Source organism: Lepisosteus platostomus, chromosome 26 (assembly GCF_059453375.1).
Source record: "Lepisosteus platostomus isolate fLepPlt1 chromosome 26, fLepPlt1.hap1, whole genome shotgun sequence".
Lineage (NCBI taxonomy): Eukaryota > Metazoa > Chordata > Actinopteri > Semionotiformes > Lepisosteidae > Lepisosteus > Lepisosteus platostomus.
Genome location: NC_142636.1, coordinates 8491024 through 8511357, shown reverse-complemented (window position 1 = coordinate 8511357; position 20334 = coordinate 8491024). Strand labels below are relative to the sequence as shown.

Here is a 20334-nt window from a genome sequence, read left to right as displayed (position 1 = left end):
GGTAGAGTAATCCCTGCAAAACCCTCAGCAGAGAAACATAATGTGGTGAAGTGCAGAACGACAGGAAAGCAGCAGTTGAGCAGGGGCTCCAGCGAGTAACAGGTGTACTTGGAGGAGGTGGGTGGTGTGTGGTGTGTGTGTGGGTGGGTGTGGAGAGGAGAGGGGGGTAAACACTGTCCCCTCCCCCCTGCACCTGTAGCCTGTCAGCTGTTTGAAGCCCGTTAAAAGTGTCAGCTGTTTCTGAGCCACTGTCTGAGAGATAGATGGGGAGGGCTGTTGTATGTGCGTGCGTGTGTGTGTGGGGGCTGCTTGACTGAACATCAGACAGCCCCAGGGATCGCTGTACACAAACCCACAACGTTCAGTCTCCTCGGGCTTGGACCCGTGAAGCTCCCAGCTGGGGCTGTGTGTAATCAGCCAGTCATTCCAGTATTTGTTCTAAGGCTGCTGGGAAGGGTGGGGGGGGGGTGCAGATGGCACGAGACTGTGGCGCTGCTCTTCGAACAGCGCTGGTAGGGCAAGACCAAGGCCGTTCCTGCCTTGTTGACGTTTTAATAATTTAATTTATTGGATTATGTTGGAGTCACAATGTTATCTTATCTGTTGTTTCTTTATTAACCCAGTGTAAAGCCTGTATCCAAATTACAGTAAGATGCCCTGGGTCATATAAACCGCGGGGCAGTCAGATGCCATTGGCTGCTGTAAGGGCTGGGGTCATGAGAGCACAAGAACTGAGAACTGAGAACGGCTACAGACGAGAGGAGCCCATTCGGCCTGTCCAGTCCGGTTGGTGGTTAGTCGTTGATTGATCCCAGTCTCATCCAGCCGTTTCTTGAAAGAAACCAGGGTATCGGTTTCAGCGACACGGCTGGGCAGCTTGTTCCACACTCCCACCACCCTTTGCGCAAAGAAGCGCCTCTCTTTCGAGATTTTTAATGCCCTTCCTGGCGGTTTCTACTTGTGCTTCACTGTTCATCATGGGGTGCCAGCCCCTAATCACCTCCCTTTTGCCAGTTTCACCAGGGATCTGCGGCTCTGTCCACACAAAGCCAAGCCCGAACGCTCAATCTTTTGTTTTACTCTGCTGTCCGCAGAAGAGTATCGTTGACCGGAGTTTTGTGCCTGGGTACAGGCATTCCCTGACCCACACCGCATGTCTGTGCCAGTCTGCTCTCTCCAGGTACGGGGAACAGGCCTGCTGTTCCCTCTTTCTCACAGACCCTGAAGTGACCAACAGCTCTCGCTCCTTCACCGGTATAAACACAAGGTTCATTTGGGGGCATTGCAGCGACGACCAGTTCTGCCCTTTCTGAGATAGAGCTCTTCCACATTTTAATCCCTTCTTGGCTCTTAATCAGCTTTTGCATTTGCAGCATCGGGCCACAGGAAGAGACGGTCCCTGTGATAAAGCAGCATTGTCAGTGTCCGAGAGCTCGGGGAGCTGGAAGGGGGGCGGTAGGGGGGAAGGTTTTTTGTGCTGCGCAGGGTTTTGAAGCTTATTGTGCGAGTAAGGTGTCACTTTCTGCAAAGGTCATTGCACTGGAGGGCGCTGGAGGGCATCGCAGAGCAATCCGAGCAGCAGAGTGGGAGATGGTGTGAGCCTTCCCCTCTGCCCAGCGTGGCGCAACATCGGTCTCTGAAAACAATGAGCCGTATCCTGTTGCATCAGGCGTGGCAATCACTGCCACGCTGCCTGTGCGTTTCACAAGGGCCTGCTGGATGGGAACTCCTGGGCAGGGGTCAGGGGGCGGGGGGGAAGAACTTTGCTGCTGCACAGGGTTTTTGAAGCAAGTTGGGCGCCCTCCACAAGGTAAATGCAAAAGAGGGCAGTTCAGTCCTGGAAAATCTGGAAAGCGGGAAAAGCTCACCCGAAATCCCCTGTGTCCGATGGGGCTGGAGCGTTCGATCCAGTATCCTGGATTTCCCGTCGAGGAGTCTCCCTGCCGCCGCCCGCTCTGAATTGCGCAAGGAGGGGTTCAGTCCAGGCTTGGCTCTGCCCTTGCCGAGAAGCCAGTCTGGCAAGACTGAAAAGCGAATCTGAAAGAAGGGGCTTAGCCTGATCTTGGAAGAATACACTGTGCATGGTGAGGCGCTAAGAGTACATTTATTCTTTCTTTGACAGACGACAAGCAGGAGTCACGGGGTCCTGTATCTTCACATGAGAAAATGCTGCTCATCTGGGTTTGTCCCAGAGAACGCGTACCCCGTGTTCGCGGGAACAGAAACCATTGTACCCACCTGGGATTTGAACCCACAGCCCCGTAATCAGGAGCCCGACCCTGCAGCTGCTGACAGACACAAGGAGCTCTAAGATCTGCGCTACGAGTTTGCAAGTCTGCAGCCCCCAGAGGCCTGAGACAGATCAGACTGTCCTTCTTCGGCATTTGTGCTCTCGACTCCGTGTATTCGGGTAGTGCAAGAGCTCAGGGTTTCCTCCCAGCCCGCCTCGAGCTCAGCTGACTGCTCGCTCGCTCACCCCTGACCTTTACAGCAGGGAGGTTAGGGTTACTGGGTGTACATGGTACTTTAACCCCACCCCCCAACTGTTATGCAGGTTTTGCATGGTACATTTCTTTGCTCTAGACTTTTCCAGTGGTTAAAGCGCAGTGCAGGCTGTGAGAGTGAGCCTGAAGTGTTTGTATTGTACGGTGGGACAGTATGGGGTAGAGGCCAATCTACCAGCAGTAAACATTCACTAGGACTTATTCTACTCTCTTGGCTTGCACCTGGGTCTTTCCTGTGTAGCTGCTGAAAAGCCCGATGCACTAATAGAGGACCGGGGCTGTTTTCAAGAGACCCTGGCGGTAGGTCTGACCCTGCGGCACTGGGAGACGTTGCACTTCAGCTGAGTTTAGTCAGAGCTCTTCATCTGCACCACCCTCTCCCCTGCCCATAAAAAGCCAGCCGCCTGCGTGCAGCGAATCTGAACGAAGGAGCGTTCAGAGAACATGGTGCAGGCTGCAGGGTGCTCAGCTGGGGCGGCAGAGACCAGCCATCGGCGGCCGTTTGGAACCGACTGCGGTGTCGATTTTCAAGGAAGAGAGAGTTACTGGTAGACACATCGTATCTCCCCGTGGTGTTTGACAATCTAGTCTGTTTCACCCCCACTTTATTATTTGGCTTTTCTAGGCAAACAAATAAGGATCTTATTCAATTGTTTTAGTTTGTACCAGGTAATGGCTCAGAGGGTTTGCACTGGAGCAGCTGAAGAGCTGCCATTTAGTTTCACCTGTCTCTCTGTGCAGAGTTATTTAGACTCGGGCTACATATCCAGGGCATGGCAATGGCTTTTTGCTCTCATTCCCAGCAGTGGAACCGGGCACTAATCTGTCCTCTTTGTCAAGGTGCGTCAGGGGGCACCAGAGACCAGTGTGGGCAAGGGTATAGTGCATCTCTTCCCAAGCACAGTACGTCCCACCTCTTCAAGAGGGGTCTTTGTTTGGCGTTTGTGGGAAAGGAAGGAGACCCTCGTGGAGAAATCGGGCACTGACCTCAGCTAGAAGCCACTCCGCCGAAAGGGTGATCTCGCCCTCACCTGGACGGAGAACGGACATTTCTCCACAGCCGTGGCCGGTTTCCTCCAGGGTGGGAGTGCTGGCGACAGGGAAATGAGTCAGGCGGTCCTAGTTGCCCTCCTGCCCCGGTGTTTGTTTTGCGGGCGGCCTATCCACTGTACAGGGGACCCCGTTCTGTGGTGGCGGGCTCTCTGGTGGCAGTTCTCCCCCGTGAAAGTGAGATCGCTCTGCGATTTACAGCGCAGTGGTCTCGAGCAGTATGGTCCTGGAGGAACAAGGTCGTCTCTGGGTTTTGCTCCAGCTGAGTCCGCGATCGCAGGTTGATCGGTTTCACTTCCCTTTCTGGGACGGATTTGTGAATTTGCTTTCGGTTCCTGAGAGGTCAGGGCTTTGGAAGGGATGTCAACCTTGTACCCATGTCGGAGTTCCAGGACCGCCCTCCCTCAGGTGTGTTGAGAAATGTAACCACACGGATCTCTGGAGTAGCGGAAGACTCGCGTTGTGGGCGTGTCTGATACAGAGTCGCTCCCACCAGTGTCAGTTCATCAGCAGTGGATCAATAAGTCAGAGCAGTTTAGCCAGAATTAACGGACAGCAGGTTGAGGAGAGGCTGTGTGACGTCCTGTGTGCTGCTGTTGTGGGAGTCGGGTATTTTTGACGGTCTAGAACAGCCCTGATTCGGCTGGCAGCCACTGATCCGGAGCGCCTGAGTCAGCGGGGGCTGTTGGTTTGTGACAAGAGCAGTGATCTGCTGTCTGCTTCAGGGCTGGCGTGATGATAGGCCGGTGCTTCACTTCACAGGGTCCCATTTGAAATACCTTAAGCTTTAAGGGTGCATGAGTTGTGTTCCTTGCTACCATGTATCTGTAGTAGTGAATACCGTGTCTGTGCACGACTGTAGAATTGACTTCTGTGTAGCTGTATAATTCTGATAGGAACAGCATGTTCCTATACAGCAGCAGCAGTGCATGCGCTGTAGCTCTGCAGCTGTGAGGCTGTGTACCTGAAGGGTTCCTCTCGTGTCTGCAGGGCAAGAGAGGGGTTAGGCAAACTTGTGGAGCGTGGCTCCAAATGGGAGGAGGAGGAGAGACTGGGTTGAACGGTCTCGTTCTAGGGGATGGGCCACTGTCGTCGGGGAGGGACCCCTGCCCAAGGCCTCCCGCGCACCAGTCCCACAGGCCGCCCGGGGCCGGATTTTGGTGTCCGCAGGCCCTCGGCACTTTCACTCCGAAACGTGCAGAAAGAGGGGTGAACATCAATTCCATGACGTCGATGACGTGACGCCCTGTAAACTGTTCTAATGCCAAACCCCCTGACTGAGGGAGCAGGTGGAGCCACCATCACTTCCCTACTGCTAGTGTCTAGAGCAGCCGCTCGACAGCGCATGATTATTGATCTGGAGCACCTCGAGCCGATCGCCAGCGTGTTGTTCCAGTTCGTTTTCCGGTCGTCACCAGTGCCTCCCTGCTTCATAGGCCCTAAAGATTTCGGAGGCCCCAGGCGCTGTGCCTGCATGGGAGATCCGGCACTGAGGCGGCCCAGTCCAGCAGCTGAGGAGCGGAGGGGTCAGAGGGAGACCAAAAGGTGTGTGGGACAGCTGCTGGGCTCGGGGAGCGAGTCTGGGGCGGGCGCTGCCGATCTGTCCCTGTTCTTCAGCCACCCCCCCGTCCCCGAGACTGACACTGACGGATTGGTGCCAGTTGTCCGCCTGTGGCCGGCGGGGGGGGCTGGGGGAGGCGGGCCGGGCCGAGGGGCGGGTCCTCCGGGGGTCAGCTCTGGGCAGGGATCCTGCTGCGCTCAGTGAAGGCCCTGAGCCACGTCCGCCGACAGGAGGGCTTGCTGGAGAGATCGTCCCGGGTCCGACAGCGCAGGGAATTCACTCTTCTGTCCTGGGATTTTTTTTTTTGTGGCTGGGGGGAAAAAAAATCCAAAGAGAGACCACATCGCGGGACCCCCGTTTTCTGGACTGGGGGTAAGCACAGCGTCCGCGTGTCTGAAGCGGTAACGCCGAAGCGGTAGCCCTCCTGTTGGCCTGCGGGCTGCGTTTGACGCGTAGGAGACGCAGGAGGTGGTGGACAGCGTCCGTGGCTGCTCCGGTCAGTGCGGCGGCGCGGCGCTAAGCGAACTCCCACCCCTTCGTCTGCGGACCCTGCTCTGCTGGAGCTCGTCGCCACAGCCCAGGAGCTCGCAGGGTTCTGCTTGCGACCAGCCCGCCTGCGGATCCTGGGGCTAGGAGCCGGAAAAAGATGTATCGATGATCTACCTTCTAATCTGCTTAGATATCAATTAGTTTCATGTCAGTTGAAGATAGTAGGCAACATGGTGGAGCGGGTGGTCCGCATTGCTGCCTCGCAGTTCTGGGGTCCTGGGTTCGATTCCTGGGGTGCTGTCTGTGTGGAGTTTGCATGTGCTCCCCATGTTTGTGTGGTTTTGCTCCGGGTGCTCTGGGTTCCTTTCGCAGTGTTAAGAGATGCTGGTGGGTTAATTGGCTGGTGGGAATCTTGGCCCCCGGCGTGCGTCTGTGTCTGTGATGGACTGGGGTCCGCTCCATGGTGTGCTGGGATAGGCTCAGGCTCCCTGGTCACCCTGAACTGGATGAAGGTGAATGATTTTAAAAAATAAAAGTGCAGTCGTATTTCATTACATTAAAGGTTGCATAATTGGCGACTGCGATTTGCACTTAACTGGATTGGAAACTTTGAGGGGATCACACCCCACCATTACACCATTCGTGCAGGGAACCAGTAGTTCTTCTTTCTGATCCCTGGGACGTCTGAGACTTCTGCCTGCCTGAACAGATCCCTTTCGTAAGGACTTGCCAGACAAGAGGGATCTCCTGTGCTGTGTCTCAATGCATGCCTGTAGAGCTAGGAGAGGCGTGCTCATGTAGCTCCTGATTATTCAGCACAGGCTGTGAGGCAAGTTTTCAAGTTTGCTCTACTGGGAGGAGTTCTCAAGCTCGCGGGAGAGATTTTTTCAAAGCTTTTGTGCTACAGAACCCAGTCTTATCCCTGTTTTCCTGCATGCTAAAACAAAACGTGTAACAGGTTGCCAGTGAAGTTTAAGAGACATCACAGGGGTGGGAAAAACAACCAGAAGCCGGGAAGCTTTCTGTTTAAAAAGAGTGTGGAGATGTTTTTAACTGAAAACAGGGTGGGAAAAAAACCTGCTCTTTTTTATTATTGCACAGGAGCAAAGTCCTTTGAAGGCTTGGTCTGTAAATTGGATTATTTGAATATTGGGGCCACGGGAAAACGACTAACTAAGTTTGATTAGGCACGGCACATAAACCCGGGAGACAGCAGCTGGAGGGTGAAGACTCGCCCTCCTCTGCCTCACCGGCCGAATGGCCTTCTCCTTCGTGTCTGTCTGAGTGCTGATGACTCTGGACCTGCAGCTGTTCATCAGCGCCGAGCCCCAGCCACCCCCCGTCTCCGCTGTGCCAGGCAGTCATGCTTCACCTACCTGCTCGCGCAGTTTTTGCTGACTTTCTCTAAGGACATACAAGTTTTTTTTTTTCCCCTTCTCCCCCCCCCCCCTCCTCAAATTTTCATAAACACTTTTAATGAGCGTTCTGTGCCCGGTGACAGAAGACCGTGCCAAACGGGTGACGCACAGCAGCCGTTTATGTCATAACAATTCTTCACATTGACTTGACCGTCGGAAGCCGTGTGGGTTTAAGGGGAAAATATTACAGGCGCTTCTCCAGCTTCCAGCTTTTTGGTAGGAGACAGTTTCTGTTTTGTTTTGGGTTTTTTTTGGGGGGGGCAGGGGGTACAGTATACTACCTGGGCGGGGGCAGGAGATGTGCTTGAACTGGGGGGGTGGGGGTTAGCTCTCTAAATCACCGTCCGCAGGCTGTTGTGCTCAGAGCTAGGCGACATGCGAGTTCAGCTGTCCAGCCGGTCAAGACAAACAAACAGCATCTGCTGGTCTCGAGGTGTCTCACAGGACGCTTCTCGAGACCGGCTCCCTGTTCCCGGTCAATAAAATTTAAAATCACGCCAACCTGCAGCCCTCAATATAAATGATTGGTAGCCTGCGCTGGAACCAGTGTAAGTACTGGCTCATACCAGTCTAAAAGTCTGTTCTCCTCCCCACTGAGAGCTGGCGTGTGGGGAGTGTATTGGTGCACTCTGGCTGCCGTCTCATCATCCAGGTGGGGCTGCACACTGGTGGTGGAGGAGAGTCCCCATTACCTGTAAAGCACTTGGAGTGGAGGGTCCAGAAAAGTGCTATAAAAGTGTAAGGAATTCTTCTTCTTCATATTATTATAATTATTGTTATTATTAAACCTACAGTATACGGTTTCTGGCTATGCTGTGGGGCTTGTGTGGGTCAGTAATTGTAACCTGTGAAGGGTGGGTTCTCCCCAGGAAAGCAGGGAGACTAGACAAGCTAAGCAAGGCTTGATAATCACTGTTGAAGGAGTTCATGTAGGCAGCTGTGGCAGCATGAATGAGCTGCAATGGAACAGGTAAAGGTTTATTCCGCGCTGAGAGGAAAAGAAAAGAGACCCAATGTTTCGGCTGTGGAGCCTTCTTCAGGTGTGTCTTTTCTTTTCCTTTCAGCAAAGGAGACCAGCTCTCTCACAACCAGGCGTCTCTGACTAAGGCTTGTGCAGTGCCTACTGTATATATATTTCCATGAGAGCTGGGGCATGATTAAGGTAACACTCTTAAAAGCTGTTAAGACACTGAGCTGTTGGTTATTGTGTAGCACAAATGAGTTACTCTGACACTTGGATAGTTGATTTATGCTCAGTCTTGCTTGGGGTCATTGAATAAGACCGGAGAATCAGCAGGGAGTGTTAGCGGACGGGGGCGTGGGCTCAGTTGTGACATTCATTTCGCAATCTTATTGACGAGCTCTGAATGGGAGCTGGCTCTGGCTGCCCTTCAGAGATACAGTTCCTGTGAAATGACCTGGGGCTGCAGAAGATCAGATCGATCATAAAAGTGGATTCATGAAACTCACACACACCTCCCATATGTGCGAGGTGTGAGGAAGCCTTAAATGGTCATAAAACTGAAATTTGTCAGCACAGTGGGGGGTGGGGGAATGTTTTCTGATCTAATGCATATTTCCAATGTCTTTTTTCTGAGACGCAGTCGAGCTCACTTTGACATTCAGGTGTGAAAAAATTTGATTTAAACAGATGTAAAAGCTCAGTTTTGGAGCTTCTCAGTAAAAAAAGATCAAAACCTAACCCCTAACCTTGCAAGAGGCTGTTTTACTTTCTGCAAAGGGTGGTGGGAGTCTGGAACAAGCCACCCAGCTGGGCTGCCAAGGCAAACACCCTGGGCTGCTTACAGAAAACAGCTGGATGAGATCCTTGGAGACAGTTAAACCCTAAGACTCAGGCAAGCTGGAGGGCTCCCCCCGTCTGCAGCCTCTCTTGTGATCGCATGTTTGTGAGGTTCGAGGCTTGTGCTGTGATGGGGGGCGGAGCTGGAGAGTCCCGTGGCTGTGCTTGTTAGATCACTGCTGAGGAGGCAGCAGCTGCTGAAATACTTTCAGCTGAAAAGGGAGCTTGCTTGGCGAACGAGGTCTTGAGTCTCCGCCATGAGGCCGCAGATAGAGGGTTGTGGGGTTAGTGGTGAGAGCTGAGGCACTGGGAGAGACAGAGGGAGGCAGTGTGGGGTTAGTGGTGAGAGCCGAGGCACTGGGAGAGACAGAGGGAGGCAGTGTGGGGTTAGTGGTGAGAGCCGAGGCACTGGGAGAGACAGAGGGAGGCAGTGTGGGGGGTTAGTGGTGAGAGCCGAGGCACTGGGAGAGACAGAGGGAGGCAGTGTGGGGGGTTAGTGGTGAGAGCCGAGGCACTGGGAGAGACAGAGGGAGGCAGTGTGGGGTTAGTGGTGAGAGCTGAGGCACTGGGAGAGACAGAGGGAGGCAGTGTAGGGTTAGTGGTGAGAGCCGAGGCACTGGGAGAGACAGAGGGAGGCAGTGTGGGGTCAGTGGTGAGAGCCGAGGCACTGGGAGAGACAGAGGGAGGCAGTGTGGGGTTAGTGGTGAGAGCCGAGGCACTGGGAGAGACAGAGGGAGGCAGTGTGGGGTTAGTGGTGAGAGCCGAGGCACTGGGAGAGACAGAGGGAGCCACTGTGGGGTTAGTGGTGAGAGCCGAGGCACTGGGAGAGACAGGGAGGCAGTGTGGGGTTAGTGGTGAGAGCTGAGGCACTGGGAGAGACAGAGGGAGGCAGTGTGGGGTTAGTGGTGAGACCTGAGGCACTGGGAGAGACAGAGGGAGGCAGTGTGGGGTTAGTGGTGAGAGCCGAGGCACTGGGAGAGACAGGGGGAGGCAGTGTCGGGTTAGTGGTGAGAGCCGAGGCACTGGGAGAGACAGAGGGAGGCAGTGTGGGGTTAGTGGTGAGAGCTGAGGGAGGCAGTATGAAGGTACAGAAATACACGCTGGCACGGAGGCAAAAACCATGTTTGAATTTTTCTTCTGGGGAAAGCACCTCAGTGGTAGTAAAGGGGAGGGGCATGTTTCTCCCTGGCCCGGCGCCTAGCGCCTCCAGGACAATAATGGCACCTTTGTAGCGCGTCCCGGAGGTGTCGCCCAACAGGCCCGACTGCATTGCCGAGGGCGGGCGTGGGCGAGTTCCTTGTTCTGGGTGCAGGCCGGCGCAGCGCTTTCCGCATCGCTGTCCCAGTAAGATTCTCTGTCCGTAAGGATTCCTTCCGCAGTTCCATGCTTTTTCCAGTCGCTCGTGTTCCCTAGAATCCGCCTTGCTGTCTCTTCCTTAATTGCAAGGTAGCCCTAGCTGTCATGGATCCTCCTCTCATCCTGGGGACAGATCAGGAGGAAGTGAGGAGTGTGTGGGGGGGGGGAGTATTTTGGTGGCACGTAGGCTTTAGAGAGTTGCGCACCACTCATTTCTTTCCCTAACCCAGCCACCCTCGTCAGCCATCCAGAGAAAATCTCATTTGCAGATCATTCCTCTTTTGCCCTGCATGGTCAAGAAAGAACGCACACAGTTTGTACTTAGAAGGTGCGTGCAAAAAGTAAGAAATGCTCAAAACAAGAGCCCGTCTCCTCATGGAGCCCATCTTGGTTAGGAGTTGCTAATTGATCCTACAGTTTTTTCAAAGGTCTGATGGGAGCTGCTTCAGCAGCTTGTTCCAGACACCTGCCACTCTTTGTGTAAAGGCACACTTCTTGTTCTCTGTCCAGACTGCTTTCTCTCACTGGGGCAGTGTCCACGCTGGGGACACGAGCCAGGCATGTGCTTAGCAGAATACAAGACATTTAATTGTTACTGGCGTTGTAACAACCTGAAACCTCAGTAGGTGTCGTGTGTAGGTAGATATCTTCTGTGTCTCTAAGAGAAATTGAGCTTGGAGGTGTGATGTGTGTTTTTTTTATTTAGCCAGTAGTATTATACTTGGAGTCGGGCATTTCCATTTGAATTGAGCTTGTAATTCTCTCATGAACTGGTGATCATGTTATAGTTTCTGTAGAGATAAATCCCCAGTTCTAATATTTTCAAGATTTTGCAGATGTAGTGCTTCTGAGATCAGTGCAGTTTTGTGGCAGTTTTTGTGGCTGATATTCACCATCACCAATGTGCTCCAAAACAGAAAGCCAGAGACAGCAGTGCCTGACGACAGGCCCACATGTTCTTGAGCCCAGGGGGAGAGGTGGACAGCCAGGGCCAGCTTCGTCCAGCGCATGGTCACACCGCATTACACCACGGCCTTTTCTTCAGACCGGTGACGCCTTTTCCTGTTGTCCCGATTCCCTTGTGCTCTCTCTGCTCAGACCGTACTCCTGGCCTCAGCTGCACATAACACCCCAACGAGAACTAATCCTGCACCACATTGCCCAATTTCCATTCAGATGAGCAAGGCCTGTTGCCGTTTGGGGTCTCCCAAATCACCCTTCCTGAGTGCTCGGCACAGACGAAACACCTTGGTCCTTACGTCTGGCCCAACTGCTTTGTCGTGATGCGCTTCAGGGGAAAATTAAAGAGAAACCACAGGAACCTGAGTAACTGGCCACAGGCTACAAAAAAACGTCAGCGTAACCCAAGACCCAGAAGGTGGGAAAGTAAACAGGGGGGAAGGAGTTCAGTGACGCACAGGGTTCTGAAGCTCATCACTGCAGCCTTGCCTGCAGCGGCCCTCCTCCTATCCTCGCGTTTCCCCGCTGAGGAATGTGCTTGCAGAACGAGTTTGCGCTGAGCACGTCACTGAGGGGGCACAGGGCGATTTTTTTTTTTTTCAGTTGTCAGAGATGGGGGTGGGGGCTTGCACCCCAAAATGCGATGGAAGACACCTTCTAGCCCGTGGCGATGCTCCACGACACGAATATGCACCCTGGGTGTCGCAGATACTGTCAGGACAGAATGTCAGAGAGCCCCCGTCCCACATCACTCAGGTGCAGGTTAAACTAGCCTGTCTGCCTGCACGTCTGGCCCAAAATATGCATCTGGTTGTGCATTCTGCTTTCTCAGCCCGACCCCGCAGGTTTCTTTAAAGCCCGATTTCGTTGAAGATGCACGCCCTCGACGTGCCCGAGGTGAGAGGCAGGGGGCCTTGTCCGTCTCTGAAAGCCACTGTGAGCCCACCCCCTCCTCCCCAGCCCCCCCCTGAGCGGAGCTGGTGGCGGGGCTCAGCCTGGAGCACTGAGGTTGGGGGGGGGGGCCTGCCTCGAAAATGGGCACAGCGCTGCGGATGTGAACTGGCAGTCCCGCGTGGCACGAGGCTAGAGCTCTGCCCGCAAAACACCGCTCTGACGGCTTTGAATAGCCAATGAGCAATCGGCAATGAAGGGCAGGGAGAGGCCAGGGCTGAAGTCGACCTGGGTGCCACACGTGCCCACTTGGTGCTGCATCGCCCTGCCAGACTAAGCCTTCGCCTCGAACGCCAGAACTCAGTGGCGATTTCTTTAACTCCTTTGTGACGTCGGGGCTACCCAAGAAACATTCATCCTTCTCCTGCTCCATTAAGAGACCCGATATTTGATTTCAGGAGCAGGAATGCCGTTGATAACGTACGAGCTGCAGGATCTTCTAGGGTCTGTAAGCCCGTGCCACGAGCGGGACACTCCATGTTTCACTTCAGGGTGGAATCGGGGCGGCGGGGCGGCGTTGAGCGCTGGGAGTCCGCCCGTCCGGTTTGTGTGTGAGCCTCTGGCCTGCAGCGAGAGCCGGGGAAGAACCGGCCGGCCCTGTAAAAGAGCCAGCTACCTTTCTGGAACGAGCGGCCGACCTGAGTCATTGCGTTTGGCGTCTTTTTAGGAGTAATCAGATCTGCAGTCCGTGGGAAAAATGTGTCTCTCGAGGGGAGCGGCGGTTGTTCGGCGTTATTTCTTGAATGCAGCGGATCAGCAGGACAGTTCCCCCCCCACCACCAGCCCGGTCCATGTAGACGCACAGATTCCTGTATTCCCCCGGTGAGGAACTGGAGCCCGAGTCGGGCAGGAGTGGGCTTCGGCGGTTTGCTCACACGTTCCTGGGCATCGCCTGCTGTCCGGCTGATGGTTTTTTTTTCCTGTTTTCCCCTGCGCTGTCGTGGCCGCTCTCCAGCGCCGTGGCTCTGCTCAGATCTGCAGCCCCAGGCGGCAGCGTGTTGATTTGAGCTCAGGGACACCCTGAGGGACCTACAGTCATCCCCTCCCGCCCCCAGCCCGCCTGCGCTCGGCACCGGTCATCAGCAGGGGTCCGAGGAACTGGGTCACTGGGCTTCGCAGGCGGGATTTCCAGCTACCGCCACCCAGTGCGCGTAGCCCCGCCTGAATGGATCCAATCTCGGCCTCTTCCGCACAAGGAGAAAAACTCCCACCCGGAGATCACATGGAATAGCTGTAGCACGAGCGATAAGAGCATAGATTGTCACGGCACAGTACAGGACGTATCGGTACAGAATCCTACACCAGGGAGCAGAGACGCCGAGGGAGGCCGAGCAGTCTGTGCCAACGCCACAGAGCCTTCATCCTCTCTTTGGCGAGGGCGAGCGCTGCCAGACTCTGCGAGGTGCACCTGCTTCCGCGCGTCTGCCCGCCTGCGCAGCGCAGCGTGGGGGTGCCTGTAGACGAGGGGGGGTGGAGGTGCGAGTGGGTTTGACAGCGGTTGGCTGGCGGTAGCGTGCAATTCGATCGGACCTCAGGCCTGCTCCCCCCCCCACCTGGTCTCCTGTCCTCCCCACCTCCGTTTCAGAAACCTGTCGCTCATCCAGACCTCCCCTAACGCTTCTCTTGCCCAGCCTGCCCGCTGTGTTAGCAGCAGGTGGCACTGGGCGAAGGCAGCTCTCCCTTTGCTTTGCACAAAGATGGCTGACCTTGCAGGCCCAGGTGTTTCTGTGTCCCCTGGATGGCAGGGGATCGCAGTGCTCTGATGTTAAAATCAGCAAATTAAAGCAGAGTTTGAGGAGGCTCGGCGCCACAGCAGGGTTCACACAGGGGCAGGGCCTGATGTAAACAGCCACGCGGCAGGGGTGGGGTGCAGGACGAGGGCACCCCCAGAGACTCTGCTGGGTTCGGTGGCGCTCGTACTGCAATAGGGCTGCGCCGCGTCTGTGCTCTCTGTTTGCACTGTGGCGCAGATCTGTGGCGTTTTTGTGGACAGGGTAGGTCCAGCAGGGGAAAGTCTCCCGTTTCCATGAGCTCATCTGTGCGCAGCGGCTGTGCAGCCACAGGCATCCCCTCAGCCCCCTCAGAAACTAGGATGAACTCTGGCCTGGTGGGCCCACTCAGGCTCCGGTCTGGACTTTACCCTTACAATGCTTTTAATTCTATCTGGGTCTCACCCTTATTTAGCTGATTTGGTGGAGCAGTGGTTAGCAATGAGGCTGAGGCCCTGGGTTCAGTTCCAGACCTGTCCTGCTGTCCGTGTGGAGTTTGCATGTCCTGAGGGATGGATTGTGGGGCGCAAAGCTGGACGTGCAGATAAAGGACCGGTCTGGCCAATCCTGCCCCGGGGGGTTGTGGGAAGATCCGCACCTCTTCGGCGGGCGCGAGAACTTCGGGCGATTGCAAGCCGCGCCGCGCCGATAAAGATCTGCCCTAAACCCAAGGAAAGAAAAAAAGGCGTCTTTTTGAGATGCAGGCCAGCTGGGGGGCTGTGGTCAGGGCCGCTGGGTTCATCTGATAAACAGATCCTTTCATGTTGCAGGCCGCCCCCCCCACCCTGCTGGCCCAGCCCGCCGCAGGGCGAGCTGCCTTTGAACTGGGCCACGGCGGGCACCGAGCACAGAGGCTTCTGCCGCCCGGGCTGGCGAAAGGGGAAGGAGCTGACATCACTCGCAGTCGACAGAGGTGTCCTCACATGCACGCACACACACACACACACACATACACACAGCCTCTGGCTGTCTTGAAAACACTCCTTTGTGAAATAAAAAAAACCCCAGCTTTGTTTGTTAGCTGTGTCTGAAACTCCCATGAAATATCCTGGCCACGGTCCATTCAAACCTCCCTCTTTTTTTTATGAAGAGTAATAGCTCACGGGTCACCCGGGCTGATAAGTATGCAAAAGCATGAGGAACTTGAGAAGTGCGCTAGTTTCCCGTATAGCCCCTGAGCTGCCAGTCACGTGGGGCGGAACTCTGCTTTGCCGTTCGGTCCGTTTCGGGTTTTGCCGGTCGCAGGGTCTCCCCCCCCCCCCAGCCCCCTTGCAGCCCTGCCCTGATCACCCCCCGCGGCGCTGCGGTCTGCCCGATACCGAGAGCCACTGAAGCGCTTCTGTGTTCTGTACTGCGGTGGGGGGAATCCGCCTGCCCTGTCGCTGTGCGATGTATACACGCGTGTATATATTTAGGATGCTATTTTTATGACCCGGGCCTACATTTTTATCCATGAATAGTAATTGCAGGGTTTAAAATATCCACTGGCTCTGTTGCCATTCCTGCGTAACTTCCATTCACACACACACACACACACACACACACACACACACAGAGGAGAGCAGACGGTCAGCCTTGCGTGCACACTTGGCCACCCCACGGAGAGGAGACAGCGTCGGGTGCAAAAGGCACCCCTCACCTGGGCAGTCGTAGTGCCCCCCCCCACTCACCTGGGCAGCTGTAGTGCCCCCCCCCTCACCTGGGCAGCTGTAGTGCCCCCCCCCTCACCTGGGCAGTCGTAGTGCCCCCCCCTCACCTGGGCAGTCGTAGTCGTAGGTTTTCGTTCCAGCTGCAGGGCTGTTGTGTGGAAGCTGGATCCCACTGCCAGGGATTCCACTGTTATAAGCAAACTGAATAATCCTTGTCAGACCTTCGGCATAATATTATTAATTCTGTGTCTGCCAGAATACTTTTAACATTGTGTGTGCGTTCACATAACCAAGAGACTTCTTTGCTTCATCAGTGTAAGACCTTAAGCCTGTAGTCTTAGCCTTGATAACTTTAAGAGAGTTTACCAACCAGGAGAGGTCGTTCAGTCCATATTGATTGTTAAGATCCGAGCAGCTTATTGATCCTGGGATGTCGTGATCGAAGGGAATCGGGTCTGATGTCAGAGCTGGACAGCTTGTTCCACACACCCACCCACCAATCTTAATGTAAGATGCCTCCAGTTCTCTGCATTGAGTGCACTCCCTCCACTTATTTCCTATGGGCTTAGTTTCACTGGTGATCCTGACCTCCGGAGTCCCCAGGGTTGAATTGGGCATGATATCACCTCGTGGTCTGCCCCGTTCAGAGCTCAAGTCCTGTCTTGTCTCCATCCCCAATGATGTCCTGAACTCCTTTAGTCCCAGTCCGATGCTGAGCCTGAAGCCATGGCGATGAGACGATGGGTGTAGGAACGCCGGTGTCCTGCAGGGACAGAGGGTTCCGGTCCGAGGGGAGGGGGTGGGCAGGAGCGTCACCGTGGCGAAGGCGCAGCGCTCCGGCCGATGAGGCTCAGTCTCTCACACGTTCTCTTTCTCTGCCGCTCTTCCAGGAGTAACGCCAGCCCAGCGGAGACAGCTCGGGGGGGGAGAAGTCACTTTGGGAAGCGATCGGACGTCCGGCACAGGCCTACCATGAACTGAACGACCCCCGCACAGCCGGCTTTTTTTTTACCCCCTTTGGTTTTTTTTTCTTCCCCAATTCCCCCCCCTTTCCCCCCATACCCCCGCCCCGGAGCGTTCTCGAAAACAGGGACGGTCCGAGAGGGAAGAGTCCAGCGCCACCGCCCCCCCCCCCTTCCCCCATACCCCCATCACTGAACGACGCCCCCCCTTTTCCGAGCGCAATCCCGGGACAATGGGGAGGAAAAAGATTCAGATCCAGCGGATCACGGATGAACGGAACAGACAGGTAAGACAATGGCAGCTTCCCAGTTTCTTGGCCAGGAATGCCTTGTGTGAGGGCTGTTTTGCACGCGACCAGACTCCAGGCTTTTTGTGTCCAATTGTGTCCTGTGAGCTAAAAGAGCAGCAGAAACAAGCAGGCCATTAAGAACACTGAGACCTTTAATAATAATCATTCAGAATTCCTCACACTTCTATAGTGCTTTTCTGGACACTCCACTCAAAGCGCTTTACAGGTGATGGGGATCCCCTCCAGCACCACCAGTGTGCAGCCCCACCTGGATGATGCTCCAGTCTGCCCCCCACACACCAGCTCTCAGTGGGGAGGAGAGCAGAGTGATGAAGCCAGTTCAGGGATGGGGGTTATTAGGAGGGTGTGATTGGTAAAGGCCAGGGGGGTATTTGGCCAGGACACCAGGGTAACACCCCTAATTTTTAACGACCGCAGAGTCAGCACCTTTGTTCTACATTTCGTCTGAAGAACAGCACCTTTTTTACAGGACAGTGCGGCCTCTGGGGGGCGCTGTTTTGCTACGAGCCGAGAGGACCCGGGCAGAACGAATCCCGCCTTGCCCTCGGCCGGGGCGCGCGTCTCGCCACCAGGGCTTTCTCAGTTATCTGCCACGCTCGAACCCGTGACTGCCTCCAGGGAGCAGGAGGCAGTGTGTTTTTGCATTTGAGTTACTGGCGGGGGGGGGAGTTTGCAGCTGGCAAGAGAGAGACCCTCACTACACGGGCAGGGGGGTCCTGGGGCAGCTGTCGGAAAATCACATCGCGCTGTGACGGGCCGGATTGTAGAAACGGGGGCCGTGCGCGGTTGTGCCCCCCCCCCATGTTGGCATTGGGCCGAGGGGACCACTCGGGCAAGGCCATGTCACCCCGTCGTCCGGGACGGGACGGGGAGAGTCGGGGTGCCATCCTCCTCCGGGCTGCCGTTCCCGCGTGTCCGCTCCGCGCCCCGCGCACAGGCGGGGGCGGGCCTGGTGGGCAGCGCTCTGCCAGGAGACCCTGCAGGGTGAGGGGCAGCCCCATTGCAGTTTAACCAAGCAGGCGGGTCTGCAGAAACCACAGCTCGAAAGTGGATCCGCTTCTGGCTCGTGCGATCTCGCAGTGGAATCGCGTGGACCGTGAGCTGGGTGCAGAGGGAGCCGGATAGAATTGAGTGGGATATAGTGGAGGGCAGGGAAGAGGCACCGAGGGTCGGCACCCCTGACCTGGGGTGCTGTCTGCGTGGAGTTTGCATGTTCTCCCCTGGTATCGCGTGGGTTTCCTCCTAGGTGCTCCCGTTTCCTCCCACAGTCCAGAGACATGCTGATCGGTTTATGGGCTTCTGGGAAGGTTGGCTCGGGCGTGAGTGTGTGTGTGTGTGTTTGTCTGTGTGTTGCCCTGTGATGGACTGGTGTCCCGCCCAGGGTGTACCCCGCCTTGTGCCTGTTGCTTGCTGGGATAGGCTTCCCTCTCCCCCGCGACCCTGGATTGGAAGCAGCAGATAACAGATGGATGGATGGATAGCAGAGTGGAAATCAGTGCATTGCTGAGTGGAGCAGACTGGATGTGCTGGTTTCTGACAGCAGCGTGAGCAGGCCAGGCTGCCAGTCGTCCTCTCCCTGCCGTTCTCTTTGCCTTTGTGTCCTCCTGTTGTGCCCCGAGGGTGCTGTCTCCCCGTCACGCGCTGCCTTCTGGGGAAAAAAAAGCCCCCTTTGATTTTTCACTCTGCATGCTAGTCTTACTTGCAGGCAGTGCAGTGTGAGCTGGGCTCTGCAGTCAGTGGATCAGCATGCCAGTTCTAGGACTCTGGGCCAAATAAAGAATCGAATGAAGATTTGTGGCCCCAGTGGAAAAAGAGCTGCAGAGATATTTTCACTCATTTGCAGCATTGAGCCTAAACCTGGAGTATAAAAAGGAGTGGTGCCCCCTGTTTGTCTGTGTGCACCAGCACCTGCATCAGGCCCTGCATAAAGCTAAGCCGCACTGTCTGTTTTCTGTATTTTGCGTCTGCGGGATTTTTATATATTGGAATTCTGGGGCAGCAGAACTGGAGCAGGACAATGGGGCCGGACAATGGAATAGAATACAGGAAAACTGTAGGTGAGCTGAATGGCAGAGGAATGGGATGGAGCAGCACACTGGAAGAGCCAAGGTACTGTACCTCACCCTCTAAACCATGTGCGTTTCCCATTTCCCATCCCGACAGGGGAAACTCCCAGTCGAGTGTGGGTTCCCTGTGCCGGCTGGGCTCTGTTTCTGTACCCCTTACAGCTGGAGCTGACAGGGCAGGCCCTGCATTCCAGAGCCCATGAAAAGCCCCCTTTCATGCCGTTTGCTTTTTCAGCCACGCGATGAGCTGATGTGGCGATCACACAGCACGCCTCCTGGGCAACTTGCTGTCCTTTGAAGCAATCTGGGGTCGTCTCGTCCTGGGCTGATTTGCTATTTTTGTGGGCTTTTTTTTTTCCCCAAACAGAGGGTTTCAGTCTGAGGAGTTTGAAGGAGAAGCTCTGTTGCTCAGCTGCACTGTTTTGCTTCGTTGTCTCTTCTGATTTTGAATTTTTTCCTTGGGAGTCGGGGGCCCGTGTCTGTAGCTTTGAAGCCGGGCTCACGTCAGAGGCATCTGACGGCTTGAACATGTCAGGTAGCATCGACTGAAGATTGTAGCGGCCCTCACCAAGAGCCCTGCTGCTGGGGGGAAAACATGCAGCATGTTAGTTTGTACAGTGTCAAAAAAAAAAAAAAAGCTGTGGCAAAATAGTTCAGTTCGGCGTGACAGGAAATGCCTGGGGGACATATATCGTTGGTGCGCAACATTGCTTTATCAAGGGATGTGGTGCAACCCTGAATTGCTTCCCCAAAATGTTCCTTTTTTTGTGCTGAAATAGTCACTTGTCACGGAAATGGAGGAGGGGAAGGGGGAGCGGGGGAGGTAATAAGGGCGGAGTGCAGTTAAAGGGATCTGAAACCGGCGAGAAATGAAAACAACACCCGGCAGCGTCCGCCGCCGTCAACTTCCCCTTCCTGGTGCGGGCTTGTCGTTCAGATCCGGGGCCAGAGCAGCGTGGCACAGCCCCGGTGTTAATGCATGCATCGAGGGGGGAGGGGGGGAGAAAACAAAAACGAGGCCACCATCACATGACCTCCCCCCCCCCCCAGCTCTTGAAGATAATCCCGTCATGTCCACACGGGGGGGGTCGACATGTCGTTCCGCTCCAAAGCCCATTACATAACAAAGGCGCAGGTCTCGACCTGCGAGATCAGTTCTGTGTAATCCCCCCAAATACCCAGGCTGAGCACACAGGGGGATTAAATATCAAGGGCCCTGCCTCCGAGTCTGTGTAGAAAGTGTTTATGACTCCCACTTCCTGTTTTCCTTATGAATCTGCCTCCCGCGTCACATCTGCCTTGTTTTATACACGTACGAGGTTTTGCACTTCATAGAAAGCTTTGAAAGCTCACGGCCGCGAAAAAGGAGCCCCTGCCTGCCCTGGTCCTCCTCGGCTGTCCAGCGGGTTTTTCCAGGCTGTTGGGGCTGTGATACCCTTTGCCAGGTGAAGACCTGGGCGGATGAATTTCCAGAGCCTCAGGGCACC

At 55.2% G+C, this 20334-nt stretch overlaps 1 protein-coding gene across 6 annotated transcripts in view; it reads left to right on the top strand.

Annotated features, from left to right (window-relative positions):
• mef2d (myocyte enhancer factor 2d) overlaps positions 1–20334 on the top strand; it is a 71670-nt gene that overhangs the window by 19032 nt on the left and 32304 nt on the right. For all 6 annotated transcript variants that reach the window (XM_088620804.1, XM_088620802.1, XM_088620805.1 and 3 more), the window contains exon 2: positions 16399–16757. In XM_088620804.1, the coding sequence (XP_088476930.1) occupies positions 16704–16757 (54 nt within the window). In that variant the 5' untranslated portion in view covers positions 16399–16703. The remainder of the gene's footprint in view (positions 1–16398; positions 16758–20334) is intronic.